At 41.7% G+C, this 20364-nt stretch overlaps 1 protein-coding gene across 1 annotated transcript; it reads left to right on the top strand.

Moving 5' to 3' along the window:
- The first annotated feature begins 3870 nt into the window (after positions 1-3870).
- On the top strand, positions 3871-16961 carry LOC128135792 (cytochrome P450 2U1). Its single transcript, XM_052774876.1, has 5 exons — positions 3871-4373; positions 9702-10334; positions 14361-14522; positions 15507-15674; positions 16092-16961. Exons 1-5 carry the CDS (start codon positions 3938-3940, stop codon positions 16268-16270), a joined length of 1578 nt encoding a protein of 525 aa, XP_052630836.1. The 5' UTR covers positions 3871-3937; the 3' UTR covers positions 16271-16961.
- The last annotated feature ends 3403 nt before the right edge of the window (positions 16962-20364 follow it).

Here is a 20364-nt window from a genome sequence, read left to right as displayed (position 1 = left end):
AATTCATAGTAGGACATTATAAAAACATGCGAAAGAGCCTTAAACTACAATTGTTTAGGTTGTGGAACAGCAAAGTAATTTTCTAACTTTGTTTCAAAGCTTCAGAAGCAACCTTCTCTTAAGATGAAAACTACCTTGTGCCTTCTGTTGCAGAAAATATTGTTGCCCCCCCCTTATGATTTTATGTTGCATATAATGAAGGACAGTGCACTTGAAAATCTTTTCAAGAGGCATCTTTGGGCAGCAGTACCTATACTTTCTCTCCATGGAGAATACAAAGCCTTTTGCTGTTATTAAAGGCCCCTTACTTATCAACTTGCAGTTGTAAAAGTATCTGCCTGTAACATGTTTGGAAATCCTACTATAGTCAACTCTGAAATAAGTATGATGCTCTTAATTGATGTGGACATGTGAACATGCAGAGTGGGTGCCATGTCCAGGTACACACTGGCAAGTGAGCAGGGTGCATGTACAAGGGTACAGTCTGGAACAGTGTGGCACGCTTCCTCTGCTCTGAAGTAGTTGCACCCTGAGGATTTGGTTACTAAACTGCTGTCTTTCATATACTGGAATAAGTTCTCTTGAATCACTTGTACCTAGTACTTCAAGAAATAAATGGGCTTCTCTAAGATCTATTTTATGGAACTTCTGTGTCTGTGCAAAGAATATTCCAGGTCTAGAGTAACTTAATTTAAAGCAGAAAAAACCCCACCATCTAGGATAAAAGCAGGGCTGGCTGGGTTTTTTGTTGAGTGAAGATGGATAGTCTAGTAACAGTAGCCTGTATTGTGTCTTGCTACTTGTCTCAGGCTTGCTTAATAGTAGGATACTTGGAAGAGCTAAAGGTAGAACAAAGTCATCCGTAACAGTCCTAAGCCACATTGAAATACAACTTTCCTATCTTTTAATTACTAGATGCTGCAGAGAAAACAGGTTGTCTTTTTTAATTTACTGAAAAAGTCCAATATTTACAGAAATATTAAGAGATAAATGGCTGCATGTTTAAATGCCCTGCAGAAACGAAACCTTTGTCATCATGTGATGCTCACTTGACTGAGAGCAGATTTTGTGTTAGCATCTGCTGTGAGTTATAGAAACATGTTTGTCAGTGCACTAGTCTCAGAACTTTCAAATATTTTCAATATTCTTTTTGACAAGGAGAGCATTTTTTGTGAATAAAGTGCCTATGGAAATAAAAATCCAAAAGATGCCTGCAAGCTTAAATAAAACATATAAAAACACAGCCTGCACTTGAAGAGAATGGTTGCTAACTCAACAACTGTATAGAATAACTGGTCAACAGTCATAAGAGTTGATAGGATTCAAAGGCTAAGATAAAGTTTGAGAAAGGAGAATATTATATTGCTTTTGAGTGTGTACTGTGTTAATTAAACTTCCAGTGTTTCTGCTTGGGCCTTAACTTTGTAACTTGGTTATCTTTAAAGAAAAATGAGTTAATTTGAACTATTCTTTTTGGGTTTGGGGTTTTTTTGTGGGTTTTTTGTTTGGTTGGTTGGGTGGGGTTTTTGGAAAACACTCATTTTAATGACAGTCTTTACTCTGGTGGGGTGTGTTCTTTGCTTGTTACATGGAGGTTTTTTACCTGTTAAAGGTAGAGTCACCAAATGCTTTGATTACTCAATTTAGGGCAAAAGAGTTTGAGGAATGGATTTTCCTTAAGTGCAGAATTAAACAGGGGTGGCTTTTATTACACTGATACTAGGGCTGAGGAGGAATGATTTCCAAGGAAAGCATTATAGTGCTAAAACTTGTATACATAGTTATTTGGGGTATGCAGAATGTTAGTAAAATACTTGTGTAAAATTAACAGCAAAATATAACCTTTAAAAAGAGGCTATTGGTTCTAATTTTAATTGGAAAAACTGACTTCAATGTTGCAACAACTTCTATTATTTTTAAGTAGAAACATCCATTTAATGACACTTCAGAGCAAAGTTCACATTTGATCAGTAAATTCACTTAAAACTATGAAAGTAGTTTCAATTTTATCAAAATAATGTGAAATTTTATCTCTGGGCAACCTAGAATTGGCCATATGCCACTGAAACCAATCTTTCAACTGCATATGGAGGCAAGGAGAGAATTTCTTTATCTAGTGCTACTTCTCAACTAGACTGAGAAGGAAGTGAGGCTAGATTACTCCTCTATAAAGAAAACAGGCAAAACCAGTAATGTGTTTCAGCTATGCTGTGAATAACTTAGCTGCTTATTTTCAGACTGCAGAACTTAAACTTTCCTTGAGACTCAGATTTAAAATGTCTTTGGTTCAGATAAATTTTCACTTGTGTTTTTCTCTATTTTTCTAATAGATGCATTTTATTGGTGTACATTGTAATTAACCACTGAATTTCTGTGAAATATGGAAAAAAAAGCTGCATTCTGTTCTGCCAATTTAAATCTGTGATCTTAGTTTTTCTACTTTGTTTAATCCATGGCTAGTAAAATATCCAGTTGCTGTTTATATTAGATTAAAGAGACATTGCATCCAGTTGCCTTAATTGCTTGGAGGAAAACTGACCTTGACCATTTGAAGCTTTATGTATTTCTAAAATTCCTGTAACTTCTGTATAATTGCAATAAAACCTTTTTAATATAGTCCAGCCACTATTTTAAGAGCCACTTGTCACTCTCTTTATTGAACATTCAATTTTAAAAAAGCCAACACCCTTTTTAATGGGTAAGCACCATTTTTTCTTTGCCTTGGGGGGGGGGGGGGGGCTGGTCACTTTAGAGGTGGTGTACTTGTCTTTTGCCCACAGTGCCTTTTTTTTTTTGCTTTTTTGTTTTTTTTTAGTGAGGGTATATCAAGAGTGCTTACTAAAATCATTGATGCTGTAGCAAATGGTTTGGAAGACCATGCAGTAGTGTTTTTCAACATCTAATTACCTTTGTAGGGATTAAATTTTGGGTTGTTGATCAGCTGGAGAAAGTGCACTAAGGTGTACTTCACAAGGATGGGGGAGTTACCCTGAAAACCAGGTAGGGGTGTTTTGGTGGTGTGTGCTGGTTTTGTTTTTTCTTTATCTCTCTCTCTCTTTTTTTTTTTTTTTTTTTAATGGGGAGGAATAAGAACTAAAACCCTCTTTCCTCTAGAATTTAGGTCCAGCTCTGAGGAGTGTCTGTGCTGTTCTGTATTTGCCATGCAGTTAGTTAACCTAGAGCTGGGACATAGTTCCAGGTTAGTCCTTGGTTCTGAAAATAGAAAATTTTGGTGTATTACCTAGAAGTGCCAGCTTTTGTATTTGGGAAGGGGAAGAAGGATCATCCCTATTTCCTTTCCTTCTAAACCTCACTAAAACTAAATGTTTGCATAAGGGACATTTGAGAGTAAGTCGTGTGAGGCTGTGAGAAGCACTCACTTTTTCTCACCAGCTGGCCATGTTTAACGACATCTTTTAAATCCTTTAAACTGGGACTAAGTCTAATCGCAGAGTCAGCTTTTGCCACCCGAACCAAACACCCACCCCCTCCAAGAGCTAATTTTGCATTTCACCGTGTTTAACAAAGCCCCCCCTACCCCCCCCTTACGCTCTGCAGCTCCGTGTCTGGATTTTCTGGCTGCTGTACCCCCGCCCCAGCTGCTGGCCCTGCGCTCTCCGGTGCGGGGCCGGTGGCGGCCTGTGAAAATCCCCCGTGAGCTCCGGGCCGCTTTTCCTCCCCATCCACCTCACGTCGGCCGCAGCCCTTCGCTCTCCGATAACGGCCGCGGCGGGAGCGGAGCCCAGCCCCGGGGCGGACCGCTACCCGCCCACAGCCTCGGCGGGGACGCGGTCAGGGCGCCGGCAGGCCCGGCCTCCCTCCGCCCGCCCGCCCCCGCCATCTTAAGCCGCTACGCGCCGGGGAGGGGGGCGAGGGGCGGGGAAGGAGGAGGAGGAGGGCGGCGGGCCCGCGGCGGGGCGCGACGCCGCCTGAGGGGATGGCGGCGGGCATGGCTGCGTGGACGTGGCTGCTGCGGGCCCCCACCGCCACCGAGCTGCTGCTGGCGGCCCTGTGCTGGCTGGGCTGCTACTGGCTGCTGCGGCGGCCGCGGGCGCCGCCGGGGCTGCCGCCGGGCCCGGCGCCCTGGCCGCTGGTGGGCAACTTCGCCTTCGCCCTGCTGCCGCCGCCGCTGCTGAGGAGGTGGGCGGTGGAGGTGCAGGGCGGCGGCCGGGCCTCCCCCGCCTTCTCCCCCCACGTCTTCCTCACCGGCCTCACCAAGATGTACGGCAGCGTCTTCCGGATCTTCGTGGGCAGCCGCCCCTTCATCGTCCTCAACACCTTTGAGGCGGTGCGGGAGGCGCTGGTGCAGAAGGCGGAGGCGTTCAGCGACCGGCCCTCCGTCCCCATCGTCCTCATGATCACCCATAAGAAGGGTAAGCGCCCCGCGGGGGCCGGCTGCCGGGCCGGGCGGCGCAGCCCGAGCTCTGCCGGGGCTGGCAGGCTGCTGGGGTGGCGGGTGGCGGGAGGCGGGGGGGTCCGGCGGGTCCCGCTCGGTGAGCTGCCGCAGGCTTCGCGCACTGCCAGGGCGATACCTGGCAAGAACATCGAGCGGGAGCTGTTGGGTTTCGTGGCCGCTGCGCCGGAATTTGTAAATACCAGCTGTGAATTACAGACTGAACCATCCGCTTGCTTTTTTGCTCATCGCGTGGGTCCCTTGCCCTGCCGGCGGCGGAAAGCGTGGGGAGACGCTCGCCCTACCTGTAGGTGAACGTGCGGCATCCCTGTGAACTTCGCAGTGCCGTGGTGTGCGCAGCAGGCGACATCACCGAAATGCCTGGTCCCTTCACCTCTGTTTGCAGTAAAAGGAACGGCGTTTGTGCAGGGACCTAAGGAACAGCCAGTCTGTCACCTAGGGGCTTTCTGATTTTAGTTGGGAGAAGAAATTTCGAATGCTTTGGCAGCGGTATGAAATAATTGTGCGCTTCCCCAGTTCTTACCAAGGTAACGATGGCTGAGAGCGGGCTCCTTGTGGAGTCCCATTGCTGCGCAGTCCGCGCTGCCTGCATGCGAGCTGCTGTTACTGAGATGTTTGCAGGTGCGTTATTCTGCTTGTCAAAACTTACTGAGCATATTTGTTTTGGTTTTTTTCATAGGTCAAAGGAGAGTTTACTAGTTTTCACAGAAAAGAGGGTACGGGGAGTTTAAACACGTGATGGCAGTATTGCAGTTAGAATTTCTTCATGTTTAGTCTGTAGGTCCGTTACAGATCTCAGTGTTTGTGGAAAACTACCTTTCCTTTTTCAGTTTAGGAGAGGTAGCCTAGGAGGCTTGTTAACGTGCTAACTGTGTTGTGAAATGTTTGGGGTTTTTTTTTTTTTGGAGGCTGGAGAAATCTATTAGTTAAGCATTTGAAACTTTTTATCTTCAATTTTTTACTGTACCAGAATTGACCCAGTAAAGATAAAGGAAAGCGAGGGACCTAGATCATGTTTATGAAAAAGCAATCAGGTACCATTGCTGTAATTGGTTTAAAGGATAAAAAAATGAATGATTAATAATACTAGTTTAATGATGCTGATCTGAGACAGATTGTACTGGCATGTAGTTGTTGTTATAGTGCGTGAATATTTTTAGGTACAGTACATTTAGCAAGGACCGGGGGAGGAAAGGGAAAGAGTGGTTAGACATTAGATCGATTTTAGCAGTGCTGTAAAATGGCATGTTCCGACTCATGGTGGATTTCTTTTTCCTTGAATGCTGTGAATTTTGTCTGTTTCCTGTTGTCTACAGACAGTTCTCAGTTAGACTTTTTGAATGTGGTGACACAAGAGTAGCCAGGGCAGTTAGCAGCTTCCATGGATGGGTGCTCCAGGTGAGTCAAAAGTGTCAGGAGCCAGCTGTCCGGAGCATGCTGCAGCTAAGTGCAGGGACTGTGCCTGCTTGCATTGCGCTGCACTGTGGCAGGGACATTACATTGCTTTACATTTAGTTTTATCTGAAAGGTCACCATAGCTGCGCTCAGGCACAAGGACTGTTACATGAGGGTTGCCCAGTTGTCCATAAAACATACCGAGCTGCTATTTATTGTTTACGTCAGCTGGCGCAACAAGTTGAATTGTTGATGTGAGAGCATTGTAGAATGAACCACAGGGGTAGTGTATTTTGAGTACACAAAGGGAAGAGTCAGTGAATATGGGCAGTGTGGGCCTGCCTGGCCCCCATGCAAGTAGGTTCTCCAAAAGCCACTGGAAGTTGCAGCTGCTCTTGGTGCGCTGGCTTGGGTTTAGTGGTGGCATGTAGGAGACAACCGAACCTCTGTGATGCTGCATTTGTCCTACTGGGAAGGCAGTTGCTGCTGAACCGGTGGTGTAAGAGGTTTTCTTTTTTTTTTTTTTTGTGGTATAGGTACAATGTAAATCTCTAACCTCAGTTTTCAGATATTGTCCATAAGAGCTCTGGGCTAACAAGTGTTTCTTTTTGTGTGTGGTTCATGGGCGAGGTGGATGGGTTACAACACTCAAACTGGAGGCCTCAAATTTGGTCTGGGAGCCTCCCACGCTTAGTTTTGGGAGTTCATCGGTGAGACTTCGCTACGGATCTGGGCAGCGACAGTTATGTTCATATGTACTAGGAAAGGAAATGATAGAAGCCGGATGATTGTGTAACTTCAGATCTATCGCTCACGACTTGGGTACTATAACAGAGGGACGCTTTGGGTCAGTAAGCATCCATTTCGGATTCCTATGTATTCGTTCTGTAAACAAAATACCTGGTGTAAACCTAAGGGGCTATTTTCATTTATGTTACATTTTCTGTTGTAGTTTTGTCTTTACCCTGAGCTGACCTGCTGGGTGTGTTATGTAAGAAAGAAAGGCTTATCTCAGCTGTGTGTGGCTCTATTGTGTATATGATGCAAATAAAATATTGTGCCTGGGAGAGAGCAAGTAAAAGTATCAGAAATGGTAAGTACTGCATTTCAATAACTGAGTAGCAAAGAAGGGAGGCCTTTTTGGCTGGATGGGAAGTGCAGTGAGAACTTAGAGAAGGTAGAAGTCAATTCTTAATCAAAGGCTTCTGCACATATGCCTGTGAAAAGAGAAATACTAGACTGGGGGGAAAAAGTGGTTTTTGGTATTTTTGGTTTAGTAAAGCATTTTTGTGTTCTCTACCTATGAGAGGTAGCAAAGATTCAATCTCTAGAGTGGATGGAGATTGAGTGATCGTCAGCCTTTATAGTCCTGCCCTGTGCACATCCAGATGTGGACATTGGAGAACACAGAAGTTAAATGTTGTTAGCTGTTGTGAATTCTGTGTTTGTCAATGTTCCCAGTATTGCAGCTACACTAAAGCTAGCAGTGAGAAACTGGGAGGGTGGGGGGTGGAGTTAGCCTTTCCCAGAACTTGCTTCTCATAAGGATTTGAATTTTTCATGTAAAAAGGGAGCCTAAAAACAAACTTTCTGTTTTTCTGTGTGTTTGTTGCTTTGTTGGTTGTATTGAAAGGTTTGCATTATCAGTTCATAGAAATTAGCCCCCTGTAATGAGCATGAAGTCCTGGTTATTCTGGGTTCTTGTTGCTTCAGAGTTTATTATTGTATTCGGGGGGGGTGGTGTTTATTTTGGTTGTTGTTGTTGTTTTGGTTTTTTAAGAATACAGTTGTCTGTGCTAGGTATGTTGTCTTTTCAGGTCATGCAGAGATTTTCTTTGAAAACAGTGAAGTACTATTCCATTATTATTGCCTGGCAGTGATCCAGTTGGCAGTTTTCTTTCTTCTCTTACCTCTGTTATTCTAACTTTCTGCTCTTCTTTCTCCTTAATCTTTCTCCTGTGTTATTCTTTCCCAATTTGCAAATCAGTTATTAGTATTCTGCAATAGTTTGCGGTTTCGGGACTTCAGAAGACATCATGCCGTGCAGCCATGCCCTGTGCGGGACTGCTGGAGAGACTCTCCGAGTGTGGAGATGTTTGTTGTTGGTGTTCGCCTTCCCATGTGGCTAGGAGAGTCTTCTTTACATTCAAGACAATAGGTCTGTTTTCTTTTATGAAGGTATTTGGATCCTAAAACTAATTTTCCTAAAGACAGAAAGGGGAAGAGGTTGTGGACATATAGTCTGTTTTGGAGATATTTGTTGTGGGATAGAAATAGTGATAACATTGTTTTGTTCCAAGAAATCCATGTTTCTTCCCCACTCCAGTCGCAAACCCTGAAAACCCAAGTTCGTTCTCAGCCAAATTCAGCCCTAAATAAGCCTGTTTTTTTCACCTACCCTACTTGAGGACACCAGTGTTACCAGGAAACATTACTTGAGAAAGGGAATCTGAAAAGTTCTTGGTTCCGTTTTTAAAGTGCCAGGGAGTAGACATTTGAATAGATTTCGTAAGGAGTGTCTTCATGCAGAGAAGATGAAGTTCAGCTGGTTCTCAGCTTGCTCTGACTCTTCATAATGTTCTGCTTATTTTGTTTAGGGCTTTTGAAACTAGGTCCTGTGTTTGTATTCTTTGGTCTGTTGTTGGTACGAGTAGATACTCTAATCAGAAAATCTGGCTAGAAAGATTACCAGCTTTATGTTACACTGAACTATTCATACCTTTGGGATTGCAGACCCTTCTGAGTACAGTTATCTTGTTTACACATCTACAGATTTCTGTTTCTAGCTATAGATTTCTTATTTGTTTATTTTTCTTTTTGCATTAGAGGCTATGAACATTAAGTTGTGATAGAAGTGTAGGTAATGTTAAGTATTGAAACATGGTGCATCTTTCTATTGCTAATTTATTATGGCCATTTTTCTTTCTTTTAAATTTAACATTAAGATTTGCAGTTGACAGACTAATTGATGTTGCTTTTATAAAGTAACTTTTTATTTCCAGAAAAAAACCAGATGTCGTGTCACTTTACTAGAAGAACAAAGGCAGAACTAGCCTGTGTTTTGATGACTTTAAACTTTCTCAGGTTAACCATGGAGTACATTAGAAATAGCAGGTTGTGTATTTTGTTATGCTGTAGTATCTTTGGTGTGGTCTGTTAATTCAACAGAAGAGATGTGTTCGTGTTGGTAAGTGAGCAAAAGTTATACTTGAAGCTAAGTGATTTAATTTAAATGGTGTTTCATAATGACACAATTGTGCAGAACACGTGCCTAGAGGCATCAAAACTGTTCAGATGCAAATCAAGCAGGTTTTTGCCAAGTGGCTCTGAACCTGTCTTCACCTTCCCAGTTTGTTGCAGCATGCATATCCTCTATTTTGATTATAAGTTAAAGAAGAACCTTGCTTGTAATAGAAATATGTACACACACAAACAGTATTGAGAAGTTTGTATAACATGAAGGGAAAAAGAAATGCAAACCCCTTTGTGTTTTCATATCTTCTGTTCTGTCTCGCTGAAGGAATTTCTGTCTCAGGACATGGAGGAGAAAAGGCTGTAGCTAACGTATGTCCCAGAGTAGCAGTTCCTATAACGTTGTTATCATTTGTAATAAAGCATCTAGAGTACCCTTTCCCCATCTATTAGTGTCTTGCAAAGACTAATAAAACTATTGATGTAACTGTTATATTCATTTCACTGATTGGGAAAAGGAGGGACAGGATTTCCCAAAGCTATTATAAAGAACCTTGTGTTCTTCCTTTAGCTCCTAGCCCAGTGCTTGGGATAGATATGTATTGTTTCTCTCTCTTCTGGCTCTTGGGTTGCAGCCTGTCTAACTATTTCTTCTTGAAAACAGAGCATTTTGGTTTCAGACTCTCCCTTTCTCTTCCAGGTGTTATTTTTGCACCTTACGGCCCTGTCTGGAAGCAACAGAGGAAATTCTCTCTCTCAACACTGCGTCATTTTGGAGTAGGAAGACACAGCTTAGAGCCTAAAATCATTGAGGAGCTGAAGTTTATAAAGGAGGAAATGCTGAAGCATGGAAAGGATTCATTTAATCCCTTTCCGATCATTCGCAACGCAGTGTCCAATGTTATCTGTTCCATGGCCCTTGGCAGGCGTTTTAACTATGAAGATGTTGAGTTCAAGACGATGCTGAAGAACATGGCCCGTGCACTAGAGCTAAGCGTGAACAGCTATATGATCCTGGTCAATATCTGCCCTTGGCTGTACTACCTTCCCTTTGGGCCTTTCCGAGAACTTAGGAAAACAGAATTAGATATTACTACTTTTCTAAAGAAAATAATTGCACAGCACAGGGATACACTGGATGCAGCAAATCCCAGGGACTTCATTGATATGTACTTCATTCATGCGGAAGAAGAAAAGAACAACAAGGAGAGCAGTTTTAATGAAGACTACCTATTTTTTATCATCGGTGACCTCTTCATCGCAGGCACAGACACTACTTCCAACACCTTACTGTGGTGCCTGCTCTACATGTCTCTCTACCCAGAAGTACAAGGTAAGACTATTTTTATTCTAGGTGTTTTATTCCAGCTCTAGATGGATATTCAGAAACAGAAGCAAACAGCAACATTAGAGAAGTCATTTGGAGTGCAAATACTACATGTGTATGTGTAATTTGAAAGGTTGATAGGTAGTTAGACATCCTCTGTCCTGCTCTGCTACAATGATCTCTACGTTAGTGCTATATTAACTATCTAAATGGCCCTTTAGACTATGAATTTCTTCTGTTTTGGAACAACTTTATCTTTGCCTAGCAATTCCAGGGAACCTTAGTAAGTTTCATAAGCTTTGGCAATTGTGGCATTCCAAGCCTGTAGTAGTGATACAGGATACGTGATATGCACAGTGGTAAGGTCTGCTTTTATGTCTCCCTGAGCAGGGAGGTTGTTGAGCCTGGCGGCAGAGTCTGGGGAAGTAAACACTACCCACTGTAGAGGAAGATCAAATTAGAGACAGCTTAAGCAAATTGGACTTACACAAGTCCACAGCACCAGCTGGTCAATGTCATTGCAAGGCCTCTCCCCATCAGTCTTGAACGGTCATGGCAGTTGGGTAGGTTGCTGATGATGCGGGGGGGAAAAGACCCACGGAGCACGTGGCTGCAGAGGAGAGGCAGAAGGAACTGGGCTTGTTCAGTGTTAGGGAAAGATGACCGAAGTGAGACCTTATGCTGTCTACAACTGCCTGATCAGAAGACGCTAAGATGGAGGCATTCTCCTCTGAGGTGTGCAGTGGAGGGAAGAGAGACAGCAGAGACAGTCTACAAGAAAATTCCAGTCAGATACTAGGAAAAAAAATTGCTCTATGAAGATGGCAAGGAGTGCAACAGATTGCCCTGAGAGTTAACAGAATCTCCAACTTTGGAAGTATTCAAAACTCAGTGGGGTATGACCCTGAGTAGTCTGATCTACCCTCAGAGTTGAATCTAACTTGGAAGATGATTTTGCTTTGAGTAAGGGTTTAGATCAGATGACCTCCAGAGGTTCATTGCAACCCAAATTAATTGATGGTGCTATGAACTGGTTACTGTTTGTGACGGAGTTCTAGAAAATTACTTGTAGATTTTTGTGGATATGTAAAATACCAGTGATGTTGGAGAGGTTAAAATATTAAAATAGTACTTGCTAGAGTTGTATTTCAGGATTTCTTAGGATAAATTTCCATCGCCAAAGACTTAAAATTAATTTTGGTTAATTATTTTTCCATACCGAGTCTTGTTATAGTACATGTGGCCACAAAGCCAGCATTTTCTTTAGAACTGTTTAGCAAATTTAGATGGCTGAATTTAAGAAAAATAAAGCAATTGATTTATTAATTTATTAGCAGCTTCTCCTAAAGTCCTACATAGCAACTGATTTCCACTAGAAAAATTGTCGGGTATATGCGGACTGCAAACCTTGTCAGGATGGACAGATTCTACTTAGGTAATTCTACCTCAGTTTATAGTAGTGAAGCATTTCCCCAAGAGACCACTACTTGGCCCAGACTTCTTGCTAACCTGGAGTGAAGAAGGGTAAACCTCAAGTTATCTAAGAACAATATAAACCTGGAATACTTTTATCAAGTATTCGAGATTTTGAGGTTTTCATGTGCTGCAGCTGCTTTGCAAATAAGTAAATAGATACTTGTTTATAGCACCTCTCTGTCTAGAATGATCTCTTTAAATAGGTCAAGATCATAGTTTATTGCACAGTCAACCAAATTGTTGAGCAAAGATTGCAAAATAGGGCATCAGTTCAGTGTATGGGAGAGAGAGTCCACTGGGGACAAATGTAAAATAAAATTCTTATTGTTCTGTTTTTAACGGTTGTATGTTATCAGTGCCTGACTTGATACACAGTTACATGAATTAGATATGTTCTAAACTACACAAATGAGATCTAGAAGAGTTTTGTGGTTTTTTTTTTTTTTTAACCCCTTTCCCTACTGCCTGGTACTGCACAAGTATGTGCTAGTCAGTTTTCTTTCTTCTGCTGGTCTCTAATAGTTGTATTGCCTCTTTTTGATTTCCCTTTTCCTTATGCTGTGGCTGTTGTCAAGCAATATGAATAAGCTCAGTAGTCCAGAGTGTATCACTTAGCTATGTAATATAATTCTCTTAATTCTAGTGTCCCATTCCTTATGGATTGCTTGGGAGTCATGTATGGGCCTCTTTTGTTTTTTTTCCTGGTAATATACTTCTCTTATCCCCTAAAGGAAATACCTGAATTGCATAACTTTTAGCAGTAGCAAATGTTACAGACACTTTCTGGAAAGGCAAGTGAAGGGCTATCAGGGGAAAAAATCAGAAAGAATGTATTTGTCTGTGGAAGCCAGTTTTGTTTTTTACACGGAGAAGGAGAAGGGTGGGCGTGTGCATGCGTGCATATAGGGAGGCAGTGGGGAGTATTTGGTTTGGTCTGTTCCCTGACTTGGTTTTGTTCCTTGACTTCTGAAGGTCTGTGAGATTTTTAAATATATGAAATGTAGTGGAGCAGTTCAAATAACATGCTGTTAGTGGAGAACTCTTGAAGTCTATGTTTTTGCAGTTGGTAATGTGAGCAGCAGTTTGGCTGCTTTCTGTATAGTTCCACACATTTTTACAGACTCCGAAGAAATGTTGTCCAGGATAAAATGCTGGTGTGACATTTGGAATGAGACAGTCTCCTTAATTTTGTTTATTTTTAATATTGAAAACTTTACTCGTTTAAACTACTGTGGATGTGCATGCCTGAATACAGGGCTATAATGTGTCATTAAAAAAAAGTAGCAAAACCCCACAAAGCAGGTACTCGTGAGCCACACCATTAGCAAAACTCTTGCTGTTGAGGTATTTTTTACTGTGTTCCTCATGTGAGAACTTGTTTTCCTAGCAAACCCAGTAGGTGGCAGCAACTGTTCGTTGAACACTGTACGATATTTTTGAATGCTTCTCTGAAAACAGAATTTTTTTTGCATTGAGCTTTTATTTAGTCTTGAATCAGTGCTAAGAAGAGAAGAGAGCAAAACCTCAGAGTATCAGCAGTCTGGGTTCTGAATCTTGGAAAAAGCAAGCAGGACAACCACAAAATATTCAGGGTATCAAGGGTAAAAAATGAAAACTTTTATTATTTTTGATTAAAAGTTAATTTTGAGGTCTCCTCTTTCAAGATTGTCTTTTGCTGTGTAGCCAGATGCCAAGTTCCCTGGAAGAAAAGGTGCATCATCCTGTACATGGGTGAAGCAAATCTTGGAAACTTAGATGAAGAGAATTACTTGTATGCCGAGATGAAAGGGGCAAACAAATATTTTGACACTTTGTGCCTCACATGAATGAGAGGGGAGATAAGCTTGTTAACTTCTGTTTTTCCTTTGCAGAAGGGCTGTTGGGGGGGGGGGGAAAGAGCATCTGCTGCTGCCTTTCAGGGGAACTGGGAAATAGCTGAGTTTAGGTTCTGTGGATAGAAAGTAGGAAACAGCAAGAACAAGTTAAATGGCTTCAACGCTTGCAGTAACAGCACCAGAATTCCTCCTCCAGAATGAAGTATCTAAAGCAGCTGCATGAAAAGCTTTCCCATCTCTTCACCACCTTTCCCAGTTCTGAGAACTGGATCTCCCCAGGGACAGAGGCCAGCTTGGGCACGCACTGCATGCAGTCTCTTTTTGTTCATTTTTTTTAATGCAGGCCAGAAGCTTGATATTTTCACCATTCAAACTACTGTATAGTTAAACTCTTAAACTTAGATTATGAATACATTTGGAACTGGAACAGAACTTTTCCTGTACTTTTCCAATACAGAAGTGCTAGCAATGTCTGTCATCCCAGTAGCTTTACTCTTGACAGTTGTCAAGGTTGCACTTGGTGGTTTTGTTCTTAACTGAGTCCGTTCTTAAAGGCTTATGTTGGCATAGTTATTTCAGCTAGGGATCACATGTCTTGTAGTCATTTTTGACAAATCTATGTGAACAATGAAGCACAGGGAAATGAAATTGAGATGATGTCTTCTCACATATTGTGAATCTTTTTTAAAATTTTTTTATTTTTCTCACTCCCTTTGAATAGAGAAGGTTCATGCAGAAATTGAAGCAGTTCTAGGACGTGACAAAGTTCCCTCTCTTACCCACAAGGCTCAAATGCCCTTCACAGAGGCAACCATTATGGAAGTGCAGAGGATGACTGCGGTTGTTCCCCTTTCTATCCCTCGAATGGCCTCAGAAACTGCTGGTAAGCATTTGTAGAGACTTGTTAATACAACATTTCTTTTGTGGATGAAGATCTGATGGGATATCTAGTGAGAACTGACAAAGACCTCATTTATGTATTAGACATGTAACCCAAGTACGTAAAATGCCATTTATAGAGAGTAGGTGGCCTCTGTTTAAGCAGCATGTCTGACCTAACATCCAGAAGTTTTCTCACTTAGAGCAATTTCTTTTCTGGGGGTCAGCTTGTGTTGACTGATGTGCTTAGTGGTAGTTGGCAGCTGAGACTCCACCTTTGTATCTGAAACAGCAGAGTTGCTTTTGGCCATCTGACGCAGAGGTCTGAAAACACCAATTCGGAACAACTGGTTTGCTAAAGCTTGAAAGGCTTATACCATTGAGCTCCACATCTACAGAAAACAATAATAAAATCCTTTTCCAAGTCATCTTGTTGGCTATGTTTTCATAAACATAGCTGAACACTGGCTAAAGTGAGTGGGAGGTAGCAATACTTGGCTTTCAAACCCAGTACTGAATTGATCTGCCTTTTAAATGTTTTGGCTTGCAGGATAGTGAGGTGCAACAAGCTGAAATGAGACTAGTCACTTCAAAACCCTTTTGTGATAACAGTTCAACACCCATCACTCTTCCTTACCTCCACCTTCCTGTGCTGTCACAGAGCCCCACCACAGTGAACAGGAAGAAACAGGGTCACAGTACTTCTATGCAGCAGAGTTCATTTCTAATGATTGCTGCTGCCTTTTCTCTGCAGGGAGCTGTTGGTGTAATTTGATGTCTTTCCAGCTGCTCTGGCCTGCATGATTCTGACCCAGACAGGCTAGCAGAGATCACCTTTGCCTTAAGCTCCTGCTACATTTGCAGCCCACAGCTAGGCATCTGTATAATTTTTGTGACGTCTTCTAGTCATCTTTTTAGTAAGTCTAAGTCTCCCATGTTTACTTCTAGCAACTTGTCAGATCCTCTATCTCTGTGCTTTTGTTTGAAGTGCTGCAGGGTTATACTATTCCTAAGGGCAGCGTGATTGTGCCCAACTTGTGGTCAGTACACAGAGATCCTAACATTTGGGAGAAACCAGATGAATTTCAACCATCAAGATTTCTGGATGAAAATGGCCAGCTAATTAAGAAAGAGGCATTCATTCCTTTTGGAATGGGTAAGATATCCACATGCAGTCAGTAGCTGGTTGGGGGTGGTGGTGGTTCAAGCGTAGGGCCTTAGAGGTGTTGAGATCTGAAATTTGCGCACAGGATCAGCAACAGAACTTGTTTTATTATTACAGTTGGTGGCTTGTAAAATGAGTTGCATTCCTAAAAGCTCCAGTTGCCAGGCAGAAATGATGAATTGTTCTTTGATAATACTTTTGCTATGGATATAAATGCTGTTAATAGGAAACAGTACAGCTGAGCAAGGCTAGACTCAAATATGGGAGACCAAAGCTTCAGGGTTCATAGCTTAATAGTAGCTTGAGCCTTTCTGCGTTTGGAGTATGCTAGCATAGGAATTGCATGTGTGTTGACAAATTGATCAACAGTATAAAACCAGTAATGTGTCTCTTCTAACTGTTCTTTAGGTAAACGTGTGTGCATGGGAGAGCAGTTGGCAAAAATGGAGCTGTTCTTAATTTTTGCAAGTCTAATGCAAAGTTTTACCTTTTTGTATCCTGAAAATGCTGCAAAACCATCTATGGAGGGAAGGTTTGGTCTAACTTTAGCTCCCTGTCCATTCAATATAATAGCTCTGAAGAAATAATATAACATCAAAAATGATTAAACAATGAAATACTGCACTTTTAAAATCCAGCTTTATTTTGTTTCCAGCTTATTTTGTTACTTTCTTTCCAGAAAAACGCAAACTGGATAGGCTTTCATAGTCAGAATGATACATTTACACTTCTGGAAAGAGAAGATTTCTTCTGTCAGCTGTTGCATTCCACAAATGAACTGACAGCATAGTTTGCAATTTGATATTAAAACTTGCTGGGCTTAACCCCTCTGTCTATAAACTGTTACTGTCAGTTTGTAAAATATTATGGGAGAATGGTCCAAAACATCTGTTAATGCTTTAGCAAATAGTAATTTTTATTTTGGTAAAAGCAGCATGTAAACATTTAATTTACCAAATGAGTGAAGGACATCATCTAATACCAAAAGGGTCAATGAATGAGAGGGTATTAGCATTTTCTATGTAAAGAAACGTAATAACTGAGCTTAAGTAATGACAAATACTTTTTGGAAATGACTAAATGACACTTCTTTTTAACCTTGGAGGATTCTTTCTTGCAAGTAACTCATAGGTGTAGATGAGATCAAATCGGTCTGGATTCCTGGATCCAAACATTCTTGACTATCAGGGCTCGCTATAAACAAGCAGGTACCAACTCTGAAAACCCAGGCTTGGAGGCCAAATGAATCCTTGAATATACCATGTTCTTAACATGAAAGGAGTGTGCAGTGTCTGGATGCAGATGTTTTATCTCAGAATATAAGTGAGAGCAGATTTCTCTAACAAGAAACAGCAGAAGTCTGTTCTCTCTGGTGCCAAGCAGACATTCAAGACGACATCTGTGCTGCCACTTTGCATTTGCTGTTCTCCCCATGTCAGCAGTGGCTGCAGTCTGGACGAGACCAACAGCCCGCTCATCAGGGAAAACTACGTGCGTAATCCCAAAGTTGGGGCTTGCACTCAGGTTTTTCATTTACAGGCAGTGTGGACAGTACTGCCACAACCTGTTTGGTTTTGGGAACTGGAGTCTTACTTCAAATACAGCATCAATACAGCACTACAGATGTAGGTCTTGTATGTTTAGGCATGGAACATGAGGCATCTGACAAACTTGAGGTTTGAGTAGAAAGGCTTTCTCTTTGTTATCTTTCATATGGAGTAAAAAGATCTGTAGTTCATACAATATTAGTGTATCAGTACCTTACTCTTTTCATGTGCAAAAATTTTAGAGCTGTTTACCACTATCAAACCAATAGCCAAGGAAGCCTGTTGTTGGGTGTTTCGGAAAGGGGCATTCAATCTTGCCTTTTATCTGAAAGATCTCTCAAAACATCAAAAGCGATCTTTTGGGGGACATGTAACAGTTAACCTTTCAATAATTGGTCTTAATCATCCTTAAATCTCTTCATACACCTTTTGATGTAGCAGAATTTCATATCAGATGAAATAAGTACATATGCACTCTTTTAAGGAAATATTCCTCCCCCCCCCCATTGGAGATCTAGAAAAATACTAGCAGTCCTCCTAATGTCAAGTTTACAAGACTGGAATGTGAAATTGACTGTAAAGTGGAATTGGGTATTCCATAGCAGAAAATAAATCTAAACTGTAAAAGAAGAGTCAACTCTTCAGCTTTAAATCAACCTCTGGTTTTGTCACTTTTTAACTTGAAGTTTTAAAAGCCAGGTAGTGCCTAGCAAAGACTGTAAGATAGTTATTTTGGATTTAAATTAAGGTTTTCTGTTAGCTGTTTTGTATAACAGGGTGGCTTAATTTCTGAATGATGTATTTTGTTGGTCAGGCACCCCACTGTTTGTGTGAGAACTTCCAGTTCTTATATGGGCTAACTTTTCACCTTATAGGTTAGCCCGTGCTCATGTTAAATTTTTTCTTCGTATGAAATTTTTGAAAACCCCTTAGCACAATAAAAAGTTGAGTTTGGTACCAGCACTAGTAAACTTGCACTAAAAGCTGACAGTATTGGAGTAATCAGCACTTATTTCTTTAAGTTTGTATTTTCCAGTGAATAAATAGATTCTGTACAGTTGGGATTTTTGTCTGGAAATCCTTAAAATGGTATATGCTTAATTGCAAAGCTAAAATTAAGTGCTGATAATATTTATCTTTCTCTTGAAATGCCTCTTTAAGCAACATAAAGATGTTGGCGTGCAACTGACGGCTTATATAAAATACATGTCCTTTTAATCAATGAGGACACATTTGAAAAGCACTTTTTTTTTTTTACAGATTCCAGAGAAGACACAATTTGCATAATCCCCTAGTATGTGGAATTGTACATATTTGTGCTCGTTTTGCCTGCTGGGTTTAGTTTAAAATGTCACCTTTGAAAACTGTCCTTCAAAAATTATTCTTCTACAAATAGTACTTTGAGATGCGGGTTTTGATGATACCTATAATCAAATGCTGCCGAGTGCGACAAGCTAAAAATACTGATGTGAAGGTGCAGCCATGTCAATGTCTGCCAGAATGTAAGATGCTGTTGGAAATGACAATAAAGACCTGCCTTTCATGCCTTCCAGATGCACTGAAATTTTCACAGGATGCCATGAAAGTAGCTAAACAATAGCATAAAAGCAACAAAATGTTTGTGGTTTTAAAAGTGTGTTGGCATCTTTGGTAAACTGTAAGTAAAGTGGTAGCAGATTTGGTCTGTGTCTGTAAATGTATCCTTCCCCTCCCTTTTTTTAGCAGAGGAAGCATCTCAAATGCCTTGTTGAAAAATGGGTGTTTATATAACTGGATGGCTATTTCTGAATGCTGAAAATGTCTTTATTTCTAAAAAGGACTTCAGACTTTGCTTCAGTGTAATTTTATTTTTAATAAAGTAATTCCCAAGTGTTTGACAGCTTTGCATAGTCATTTTAATGAGTTCCACTTGTTGACTAAGCTTGTGGTGTTTGGTGTTTTACATCTTACAAAGAAAGCTTTTGAGTGAGAAGATGTTACAAAATGTTTTGGATGAGGAGTGAAGGAGGTGGGGGAATAAAATGAAATTGGGAAAATACAATGCCAGGCATATTGTGAGCAAATGATAGGAAGAGTATGTCTGTTTATTCTCTCAATGCAGTTTTAAAAACGCTGTTACTCTGAATAAAAGGAGGAGACAGAAGAGTGGAGATGAGGAAGATAAAAGGGGGAATGAGTTGCCACCAGGCGGAGATGTACAGTCTGAGGAACGAGGTGGGAAAGAAAACCACGGGCAGAGTCGAGGTGTAGTTCTGCTGGACTCCTGCCATGGAGGGGTCAGAGGGCGGAGGGCAGAGAGGGAAGGGGGTGCCCAGGGAGAGCCTGGAGTAGGGGGGCAGGGAGCTGGGGCCTCTGGCCCGGGGGGAGCCCAGGGAGAAGCAGGAGATCCTTGCACACAGAAGGGGAGGGCCAAGCAGGAGACAACTGAAGCGCTTGTGGGGGAGTGGGTGTGAGCGCTGGTGTGTTGGGAGAGCTGGGCGCTTGGGAGTGACAGCTGTGTGTGGAAATCCTATGTCTTACACCCTGGAGTTAGACTGCAGGTAACTTGGCACCGTGCTATTTTTTTAGGGAATTTCATTAATTACCTGCTGAGCTGTCACTTGTATACACAAGGAGCAGTAACTGTGTTTGGGTAAGGCTGTTTCCAGCAGCCACTTACTGCTCCTGACTACTCTGCCGTCAGGTGAGGCTGAGTGAGGAAAGGGGGAATTTTTTGCATTGCGCTTTTGGTACAAAGTGCAGAGATATGAGAATACTCCACTGCTTTTGTTTGAAGAAAACAAGTTGCTTAATGTTTACCCCGATGCTGACTCAAGTAGAATATGCTGTAATTGCCGTGTTGTCAGCTGTTGCTGGCTTGAAGTGCCGGTTGTTCTGGCAATGAAGGAATTAGATTGAAAATTTTAGTGGTCTGCATCTGGTGTGATTCAGCCGTTAGTATTTATAAAGGAAGGATTTGATTTTTTTGTTGTTGTTTACTGTATAGTTTGTGCTAGCCTGCAGATGAAATCCCCTTTTAGTTTGGAAACACTCTTACGACGGAGCGCTTCTAACGTTGAGCAAATGAGCTGCTACAACGGAAAGCGTGAATCTCTGGAAGGAAACGCGGTGACCTCCGCTGCAAAGGGCAGGCC

This window comes from Harpia harpyja, chromosome 2 (assembly GCF_026419915.1).
Source record: "Harpia harpyja isolate bHarHar1 chromosome 2, bHarHar1 primary haplotype, whole genome shotgun sequence".
NCBI classification, from domain to species: domain Eukaryota; kingdom Metazoa; phylum Chordata; class Aves; order Accipitriformes; family Accipitridae; genus Harpia; species Harpia harpyja.
The sequence above is the reverse complement of the archived record's forward strand: the minus strand, read 5'-3'. Positions and strand labels throughout refer to the sequence as shown.